This window comes from Lytechinus pictus, chromosome 8, assembly GCF_037042905.1.
Source record: "Lytechinus pictus isolate F3 Inbred chromosome 8, Lp3.0, whole genome shotgun sequence".
NCBI lineage: Eukaryota > Metazoa > Echinodermata > Echinoidea > Temnopleuroida > Toxopneustidae > Lytechinus > Lytechinus pictus.
In genome coordinates, this window is record NC_087252.1 from 11,492,563 (window position 1) to 11,503,789 (window position 11,227).

Here is an 11,227-nt window from a genome sequence, read left to right on the forward strand (position 1 = left end):
TTGCTTGGAAAATATTCATATAAATCAATCTGAACATTTTTTGTTCATATGGGCATAGAGAGGGATTACTACTGGATCTGGTCAGTCCCATGGGAGAGCAGTCACTGGTCAATGCTGGATTTTATGGGAACTTAATTAGTTGCCCAAGAAACCCTGTGAGCACAGACTGTGACTGCAACCAAGTTTACATGTAGTATTGGTGCGAAAAAAATGCTGAAAACCCCCTCTTCATATTTTGGGGGGAAATAGTTAGTGGTGTGTGCCCCGACTGCCCTTAATCCATAGAGATGTATACTAATAACGCAGTTTTTAATGTTGCTGCCCTCTACGTTCGTTGGTTCCACTTACATGTATTTGGAAACGCTGACCTGTCTCTCTTTAACTTTCTGAATCCTGAGACTGAGTACCGGTAACCTGAATTAAATTATGGACCCTAAGTCGCTGATCGAAGGTATGAAGCTGAAGACGGGAGTTTCTTAAATTTTCTTTAAAAAAAAGCGAGTTAGGCCGTGGTCAGAGCTCGCGCAACACTCTTTCCTCCATTTTATGCGGCCCCGCGTGTGCTTATTCGTGTTGATAGGGTATCTGCTACCTCATATACCTCAGCTCGGGCACTCATTCAATGAACAACAGAACAAGGTTATGAATATGATGATATAACCTTGTTCTTAGCTATAATATATCTCCATGTGTGGCAAAATAAGGATGGCAATGTTTGGCTTATTTTCTCTTTTTCTTTGGAACAAATGGTTGATTAGGGTGTCTGAAGCCACACTCACTGAAAAGTGTCAGCATAAAAGTTAAAACAGGCTGATTTAGGAGAAAATATGGCACATTTTTTTCGGGAAGTTCAGGCTACTAGAAAAATGTGATCTGAATTGATTATTAACTTGTGTTTGGCATGTATGGAAAGAGAAAATTCAGGGGCTCCTTTTGACAGTAAGGACAAGTTTATATGGTCATTTTGAATAAGGATTTAGAGATAAATTGCAAACCCTTATTTTTGTGTGTGTTGAGATTGCCATTTCCCCATGCGTTTTCTATGGGAAAATGAAATTTCTGTTTTGCACAATTTTTTCACTTTGTCACAATTTTTCATTATGATCTGGTTTCCAAATCTTTATAAAAATCATACCATCAGAAAGAGCATAAAAAATCCTATTGGACTCTAGTTTATGGACAAGTTTTTGGCATTAATAATAAATTTATGACAGCTCTCGGAAGCTAAAAATTTGGATTTGTGTGTGTCCATTTCTTAACTAACAAGTTACACAGTCTATGGCAGAGAAATGCTGAAAATTGACCTAATTTCATTCTTTTTTGCAGCCAATAACTGGATTTTTTTCAAAAATGTTACATTTCTGTCAGTCTGAAGGTCATTTCTCTTCAAATTTACAAAGAAAATGTGATATTTTCTTGAAATAAGAAATTTTTTTTTTTTCTCCAGACACCCCAGACACCCTAGCTTGATTGTTTTACACTGACAGTTTCCATTACACCTATTCATCATACAACTAGGCCCTTGGCCTTAACTTAAGTAAATTTCATTCTTTAAATTGTTTTTTTCTTATAATTAAAAATAGAGATAAAAAATGAAAATTTTCTTGCCATATTATTTTCCACCAATAGAGGGCGTACACAAAAATATGCCAAAAATTCAAGTTTTTGAGCACTCTAGTGAATACAAAAATTATTCCCAAGTTACTAATGAAAAATAAATTGCAAATGTATGGAAATTAGTAATTTTGGTTACAAAAGTGATATTTTAATCATTTTCTAAAGTGTGTGCTCTGTACAGCATTGGCATGCCAACCAACCTGTAGATTCCCCACAGGCAGGGTGGTTGCAGTGAACAAGTGACCTCGGGCGATGACGATGTTCGTGCAGGCTCCACTCCACTACCGCTCCACTTACCCGAACATCGGGACTGTGAACCATTTCAGATATACCGAGTCACAAAGGTGGGATGGCAATCATGATAATCGTAAAAATCAAACCAAAAAAATATAACGAGGGATATGAATGACTTGTCTTACAATCTTACTCTACACCCAGCTCCGTGTCCATCCTCCAGTTATCCTCAAAATTTGTGATTTTGGGCCAGTATCTTTTTCCTCACACGTATTATTCACGGCCGATTTCAAAACATCGCATGCGATCGGTTGCTGATCGATTGCGATCGCATGCGATGTTTTAAAATCGGCCGTGAATAATACGTGTGAGGAAAAAGATACTGGCCCAAAATCACAAATTTTGAGGATAACCGGAGGATGAACACGGAGTGAAATACAGGTGTAGAGTAAGATATTAAGTCATTCATATCCCTCGTTATATTTTTTTTGTTTAATTTTTACGATTATCATGATTGCCATCCCACCTTTGTGACTCGGTATATCCGAAATGGTTCACGGTCCCGATGTTCGGGTAGGTGGAGCGGAGTGTAGCGGTAGTGAAGTGGAGTGGAGCCTGCACGAACATCGCCTGAGGTAGGTATCTGCCAGTGTTTCCACAGATCCAAAACAAATTTCCCGAAACTGAATCACATATGACCCGAAATTCATAGATATTTCCTGGAATTTTCAAGTTATATTTTTAAACAAAAATCAGGCAATAGTGAAGCGAGCCTAAATGTGGTCCAAGTGACAAAAAAAATCAAAGAATTCATCATCTTTAACTTAGCTTAGTTAAACTAAAGTTAAGGTTAAAAATAGGATTAGGAACACATTTACGAAATGCGAGCGCGGAGTGCACGAGTAGAAAAGTTTGAGTTAAAGTTATGCATTGATTTAAACTATTCTTTAAAGGTCAAGTCCACCCCAGAAAAACGTTGATTTGATTTTGAATCAGTAGAGAAAAATCGAACGTGCATAACATCGAAAATTTCATCAAAATCGGATGTAAAATTACTAAAATGTTATTACCTCGTTCATCAGTAGGATGAGTGTGTAAAATGAGAAAGTTACAAGTTTCGCTTGTTTTTCACAAAACAGTTATATTAGTATCCCGTAATTAGTAACCATCTGGAATAATTATTATTGGAAATGGTTTTTTGACTGATTCGAGTAGGGGTCATTCCATCTGGATTCACCTAGTGGTTGCACCCGACCCTCTCAGTTTTTGTTGTAAATTGGTACACATAAAATTCATCATGGCCCAAGCACAAAACAAAAAAAATTAGTCCAATCGGTCCGTCGGTTCTCGTGCTACGGCCCGCCCTTTTCTCATTGTTTTGACAAAAATGGGCGTGACCTTCATCTTTCAATGGCCATTGCGTCGTAATGTGTTGACCAATTTTCACGAAACTGGTACCATTCAAAAGGAAATTCAGAGAGGAATCCAAAACATGAATCAAATAATGTATTGGAGCGATTTATAAGGTCATGACCTTTGACCTTTACTTTGACCTTGAGTTTGACCCTCGGACAAATATTTTTTTACTTGATTTTCATGTATTTTAATTTTTAGTATGATAATGACAAAAGATATTAAAAGCAATGATGATATTTCATTTCTTCACCTTTTAAAACTCTTCCAAAGATACCAATTATCTGATCTGAAATTTCACTCTAGTCCCACATACTGATATTCATGTTGGTAAAGTGTTTACCAGTCCCATGATACATTTTTACGGTTTATATCACAAAACAAAAGGAGCCGAGCAGCTTTTCATCTGTGACACCCCAAAATTCGAAATTTGTCTTTATTCTCATAGAAATGCCCAAGTATATACCAAAATTTAAAAAAATTATTTTTATATTTTACCTAAAACACAAAGAAAGGCCTATAAAAATAATAGATATATACATAAAAATATGTTTACAAGAATACAGGTGCATGTACATATAATGCAAACCTTATAGTAGCAAGCTGTGTGTACTTTATTTGTAGTGCAATTTGAAATTAAGTTTATTATACCACTTGCAATGAGGAATAACACTCATGTGCTCTCTATCTATTTTTCTTTAATTTATGTTCCAGGTAAGAGTTCTGTGAAGATGAATAGCAAACGCAAAACGAAAACCTGGAATAATGATGATCTGGTGGTTGCCTTTCAAACCATGAAAGCGCAAGGGATGTCAATACGCAAAGGCGCCAAGGCCTTTGGAATACCATACAGCACCCTGCGTGACAAGTCCTGTGGCAGAACACCGCTCTTTGCTACCAGAGGACCCAAACCTTACCTCAATAAAGAAGAGGAAGAGAAGATTGTGGACTGGGCTAACGAAATGGCAAGCCAGGGTAACCGTCAATCCAAAGCGGATATCCAAAAGGTAAGTTCGTTAAAATTTTGCAGAGCTAAAATGAATGTATACATAAAAAATGATTATATTTCATCTTCGTGATTGATCAACACCACCAACAATGACATACAAGAAAATTACCACAAAGGAACAAATAATTGCAGAGCTGCCAACTAGTACTGATATTCAGTATTTAGTACTGAAAAATTAGAAGAATACTGGTGGTTTCATGCAACATACTGATTTATAAGGTTTCAGCTTTATATGTTGTCCTATGGTATTTCTTTGAAAATACTGCTTTCCTCACCATATAATATGGATTCCAAGCTTTTAAAATAACGAAATGTTCTTGATCAGGTTGGCAGCTCTGGGAGTAAAGCAATAAATCAAGGCAGTGAATTACAGAATGATGTACATAATGATTTACAAGACATGAAACAAAGCAACAAGAAATAAACCTTTAGTTTGAAAGTGAAGTAAAAAAAAAATAACAACAACAAAAAAACAGTCCTACAATGTAAGAAGTAGCAGGATGTTACAGACATTGGAGATAGAACCAAAAAGAAAATGAAATTTACAGGAGAGATAGCCCTATCATGCCCAGGAGAGGAGGGGGTGTTTTTTTTTTGCCCCCCTTGACATTATTTTTCACGATAAATCTGTAACACGTAAAGATCGTGCTGCAACATTTCATGACTTTTTCACTTCAAGTCTTGAGCAACTTTTAAGACCAAAATTGTAACGGAACCTGACACAGGTAAACGCTTCCGGAGCTTCTCAGGTGCATTTCAGACCCAAATTTGCTCAAAAACATGAGATACACACGGTTACAAATGTTGTGAGATTATTCCCAGCTTAATGGGAAATCCCCTGGGGATCTGTGTGTAGCTGTGTGATTGTTCCAGTCTCATAAAATTTTGATAACTTCCTGCAGCCTCTGTGTGATTAAGCCAATCACTTAAATATGCATGCGAAGGACATGTGTGATAAACTGGGAAGGTTTTTCAATCCCATCTCATTTTTATTGGTCCTTTTTTGTTGTTGCCATTTTGTGACTTTAGATTCAGAATCGAATTGATTTGAGGGGCTATATACTCTCTGTGAATCAACCCAATCTCTTAATTATTGAAATATGTTTTATTTAGATTATTGAACAAGCATGTTCAGAAATGTTCATTTTGACCGAGGAGAATTTGAAGTGCCCTTATAAATGTTTGATCAGTTTCGTTTGGGAATCCAGTTTGAATACCCGATTGTAATTATATTTTCTTGTAGGTTATGAAAGCATAACTTGAAAATGAAAGTTATTAGGGCAATTCCATAAAATTATCAACCTTTCGGTACATCCGACCCCCATTTTTCTCAAATCTTACTTCACTTCATAAACTGACCAAGTCATGGTCAAGTAGAGAACATTACAGGCTGTCGAAAAAACAAAAAATCAGAGACGAAAAATTTCATGAAGGTCCCACATATAGGGGGTCGGACGTACATACATATTTCATGGAATTGCCCATCAGCTGATTGTAATTACAATGTAATTTCTATTTCTTTTTTTTTTGCAGGTTGTTAAAGCATTCCTTGAAAGTGATGGTCGCCAGCATCCGTTCTTAGACAACTTACCAGGGGAAAGATGGTGGAGAAGTTTTTTGAAGAGAAACCCTAACCTAGTATACCGGCAGATGCAAACAGGCAAACGAGCGACCCCACATAAAGGCTTCCCGAAGGTATTAGACGATAGGATCGAGATGTGGTTTACTGAATTCGAGGCACGTCTGCAGAAGGAGGGACCACTCCCCATGCTGGCCAATCCTCAAAGGTTTTGTGGTGAACAGAGACAATCATCTGTTGATAGAGTATTAAAGAGCTTTCCTGCATCATCAACATCCACACCAGGTCAAGCACAGTCAGAGCCAGGTCAACCACTGTCAGCGCCATCCACATCGTCAGCACTGCCACAGGAGTCACAAGATGTTGTCCAGACATGTCAAAGCAATGAAACCTTCTCTCCATGCAAGGGCACGTCTGAAGACCAAAGGGAGAAAAAAGGACCCTCTTCTCCAGCTATCACCGTAGACGAATTCTTCCTGTACATTCGTTGTAGAAGATCAGTAGAGAACTGGAAACAGGAGGAGGTTGATAAGAGAAAGATGGCAGAGAATGAACAGAGGGAAACGGTAGAACAGATGGAACAAGAGACAGAACATGAGACGGTTAGCGATGCGGATGATGCGGACACAGGTGGGGAAGGAATGGACTCTGCAGAACCAGTGGTGATTCTGAGTAAGGAAGGAGATTGTGTGTCTGAAGTCACTGTAGCTACAAGTTCTCTAGAAGGCATATTGGAACAGGAGCGGAAGAAGCGAGTAAGCCCAAGAAAGAGATCACTGGAAGTCAGCATGTCTGAGAAACGGCATAACATCAAGGCACGGACAGAGTACAAGATGGTAAATGATGCTAATGAAGAGAACACTGGTGATAGAGTAATGAAACGGGAGCCAAAGAAGCGAGGGCCAGGAAGGCCAAGGAAGACATCGCAGCAAGTGAGCAAGACCGAGATTCAGAAGAACATCAAAGCACAGGTTATCGAGATAATGAACAGCTTATTCAATGTTGACGTGGAAGAGATGATGACATTGCAAAAAGAGAAAGCAAAAAAAGCGAAACAAGTTAAAATGAAAGGAATGGAAAAAAGAAAAGACCAGAAGCTACCAAGCAAGGAGAACATTGAGCATGAAAGTGATGCTGGCGAATCGCGGAAGGAACTGATTGTAGAAGCTACAGACAAGGTCAGAGCAGTGCCAAATATAAAGACCGTAACTAGTCATATAAATGAAATCTTTGTTTGCCCTGCTTGTCAGAAATCCAGCGGAGACAATGAAGCATGGATTAGATGTGATCACTGTGTAAGATGGTTGCATCTATCCTGTACAAGTATGCATTTGTTGCGAGGTGTCGACCTCGCAGGCTTTGATTATAGATGCAAATACTGTTGACGTATGACATTGACATTTCTCTACAAAATATTTCTTCGTGACTGAATAAAGTATGGACACAAATTCCTTGCTATTATACATGTAAGTGAGATTACATTTTGAGCATGGAGTATTTTTCCCGATGGTCCGGGGGTATTTCAATATTTTTTAGCCTGGACTGGCAAGTTAAAATCTCCAGCAGAAGCTGAAAGTGAATATTTTTAATATTAAAGCACTCCAAGCTACACAAGTACAATTTAGGTTTTACATTTATGTTGAAAAGATGAATTATTTTCTTGATTTACAATTTACAAATGTGTTTTTGTTAATCTGTAGTGGATAATAACACTGACAATAATTAATATTTGAACTGACGAAAGCTTCTAGCTATTCAGTTTTTTTTTTGATAATTTCTTTTTTTGGTGGGGGGGAGGGGGAACACAACAATGGAATCCCCCTCCCAATGAACAAAGGACGCCAATGCCCGAGTTCTCCACCATGTTGTATATTATGTGTTGGATGATTCTTAGATCGTGTTGCTATTTCAATGTTGCCCTTTTGTGTTGCTCTTTTGTAGGAAAGGCAAAGCACCTTTGCCTTTAGTTCTCAAATTTATTGGAACCATGGAAAATCTGTACGACTTAACCCTATCTAGGCCGGGGTATTTTGGGAGTTCATATGGCCAGGGGGGGCCTCCCAAGCTCCCCCTTGAGATCTCCGCCGTTGGCTGCGCGATCGCGCCGAAAATTGGCACACAGGTTGTCTGGGACATAATCTACAAAATTGTTTAGTAATTTATTTCATGAAAATCGCTATTACTGTAAGTGATTATAAAAATTTATGCGTAATTAGTATGCGAAATCATACTTTTCCCTCTAACTCCCTAAATAAAGCTCCAAATGTTCTAATTTTTGGTTTAGAAACTCTTTGTGGTGTAAAATTGTGATATCAGATCAATTTCTTATGTATTATATTGTTTTTGCAATTTCTTATGTATTTCTTTGTTTTTTGGACCTTTTGTTTTTCAATGTTTTTTCAATTGAAATTTGTTGGGGACTCTTCTGAGATCATAAACAGCACAAAATAAATACATTTGGACCAGCAAAACTAAAAATAATCATACATTTATGATTTTTGGTTGAAAACCCAGTTTTCATTGACTTTGTACACGAAATCACATTTTTAAAAGCAATTTTGAGGCTGACATGCACTTACATAATGTTGCGTAATTTCGGAACCGCGTACCCGGGTGACGCAAAACTGGTCTCAAAAGTTGCGAAAGAATTGAAAGTAAAAAGTCAGCGAGCGGTGCGGTCAAAAAAATTCGCGCGGCGAAAAAATTGCGCGAATCGTTGGGGGGGCCTCTGAGGCCCCCCCCCCCTGGCCTTGATAGGGTTAAAGGGGAAGTTCACCCTGACAGAAAGTTAATTGTAAAAATAGCAGAAAAAATAGTAAAAGATATTGCTGACGGTTTGAGGAAAATCCATCAAAGAATAAAAATATTAAAATTTTAATTATTTGATTTGTTATGTCATCTGCGAGCAGCTTTTCTGGATATCATATGGTTAAAAATCAATGAAATGTCATTTTCTCATATTATTAGAAATGGTTTTTATTGTACCTTTGTACATCAATGGACAAATCATTGCACACCTGTTCCTAAAAATAAAAAATAATTAAGTCATCACAAACCATTAAGAAAATGGAAATTTATGCATTTTATATTACATAACATATATAGAACAGGTGCTTGTATGACGTCACAAGTACAAAACTTAAATTTCTAATAACTTTTTTAATCATTCATTTTTTTCCTCAAACCTTCAATATTTTTGGTTATCATTTTTGTTTCTATACCACAAACTTTTCTTCGGGGTGAACTTCCCCTTTAGGACAGATTCAACTTTGAAGAGATACATATTTCACGTTGTGTATAATGTGGTATAAACAGTGCTATGCATATCTTTAGTGAGCGAGCTGATGATTTTATATTCCCACTTATTTTGTATTTCATGATATGAAATTATATTCATTCAAATTTTGTCCACCAAGAATGAACAAAACTGGATATACAACTAATTTCATGTGTAAGATATTCATAACTTCAACTTATTTTGTCACTATAAAAAAAAAAAGCGTTTGAGAAAATTTTAATTAGTATTATTACCATAGGGTATATGGTACTGTCTCTCTGACGAAAAGCTTGTTATTGTTCACTATTAATTTTTTTTAAATGTTATTTGAAACTTCTTGAGATTGGCTTATTTCAAACTACTGAATTATTCCTTTTACAAATTAAATATATTCTATTCCTCTAAATTTGTTTACTTATTTTTTTTTTTATAATGCAATTCAAGCAAAATATAAAATATAGATTATGCATTTGTTTTTTATTAGAAATAATCAGAACCTAATTTTGAGGGGGGGAGTATTGCCATTACACGGTGTTTGTGATGTACATATAAGTCTGCGTTCATGGAACATGGATGGAGTGAGTAGGGGTGGCCGCAACATCTGGAGACAACCGGGGGGGGGGGTACCTTTCTCAAAAACGTTTTGCATATTTTAGTTTGAGGAGAGGAAATTTTTTGAGTTAGATCCTCTTTTTTTTTGCATATTATATAGCATTTCAAATTTAAAGGGAAATGTCCCCCTTAAGTCATGTTTGTAATGATAAAAGCAGAAAACTGAGAAAAATATTTAATAAAGGTTTGGCAAAATCCATGTATGTTCAATGCTTAAACATAATTATATATTTTAAACTTGTTGATTTTGTGACACCACATGCATGCTGCTTTGTCACTTGATATCTACTCCACAAGATTCTGATTGTCAGAAAATTTAAAATTACTTTTTTAATACCTATCCATTCCATGTTTAATAAGATGCGCTACATCTACACATGCTGCTCTGTTAAAAATATTTTCAGTCATCTTGACCCCATGGGAATGTACAGAATTTATATGTACATGTATATTACAAGACATATTGGACATCAGCTTGCATGTGACATCACAAATCAATTCAAAACTAGTTATTTTGTACAATTTTCACAGGTCCATTACAGAAATATTTGCAATGTTGATGAATGATAATACATTTTAATCCATTGAATAGCAATTTCAAGCACAAAATTGCTTTAGAAATTGTTTACACCTTTCTAGACAGGGGTGGGTCCTGGGGAAACTCAAAACATAATACCCAAGTCCAAACTGATTAGTTGACTGTGAAATTAAGTTGCATTTGATTGCTAATTGTCTTTCTTGCAATTAGCCCCAGGGCCATGGCCGTGACATAAAGTTGGCAATCGATTGTGTGGTTGATTTCATAACTGACTGCATTCGTTGATTATTGCATATGATCAAAAGTAAAAATTGCTCAGCTCTTTCTTACTGGTCCCAGGTCCATAGTCTCATGAAGTCCACAGATAACGCTAATCAGGGTCCCGTCTTACAAAGAGTTACGATTGATCCAATCAACCTCAACTACATGGGAATCTATTGATGTCAGCACTTTTCCTAAAGGAAATTTGCTAAATGTCCTGTGTAAACAAAGACAATGATGCAAGTATGAATATCATATTTAGATTAGAAAACATTTTGAAGCAACGTGTATTTTAGAACTTGGCATTGCTGGCTTTTCATAGTTGTGGTCGATGGAGTCAATAGCAACCTTTTGTGAGACGGGGAGCTGGTCAATCGTAACTCTTGTGTGAGACCAGCCCTGGTAACCCATACATGTACGTTGTTTCCTTCACTAGTACCATGGTACACTACACAGCTTACAAACGGATGCTAATCAGATCAATTGCAACTCTGTGTGAGACCAGCCCTGGTAACCCTTGCATGTACCTTGTTTCCTTCACTGGTACCATGGTACACTACACAGCTTACAAGCTAATCAGATCAATTGCAACTCTGTGTGAGACCAGCCCTGGTAACCCATACATGTACGTTGTTTCCTTCACTAGTACCATGGTACACTACACAGCTTACAAACGGATGCTAATCA

At 36.9% G+C, this 11,227-nt stretch overlaps 1 protein-coding gene across 2 annotated transcripts; it reads left to right on the plus strand.

The window, feature by feature from the left end:
* The first annotated feature begins 314 nt into the window (after positions 1-314).
* LOC135155056 (uncharacterized) lies at positions 315-9,940 on the plus strand. Of its 2 annotated transcripts, XR_010294408.1 has the most exons (4): positions 321-451; positions 3,979-4,271; positions 5,807-7,839; positions 9,098-9,940. XR_010294408.1 is itself a non-coding variant. In XM_064103573.1 (3 exons), exons 1-3 carry the CDS (start codon positions 427-429, stop codon positions 7,235-7,237), a joined length of 1,749 nt encoding a protein of 582 aa, XP_063959643.1. In that variant the 5' UTR covers positions 315-426; the 3' UTR covers positions 7,238-9,940. The 2 variants fall into 2 exon arrangements, 1 of the variants encoding a protein (XP_063959643.1); XM_064103573.1 differs by having other exon boundaries at positions 315-451; positions 5,807-9,940.
* The last annotated feature ends 1,287 nt before the right edge of the window (positions 9,941-11,227 follow it).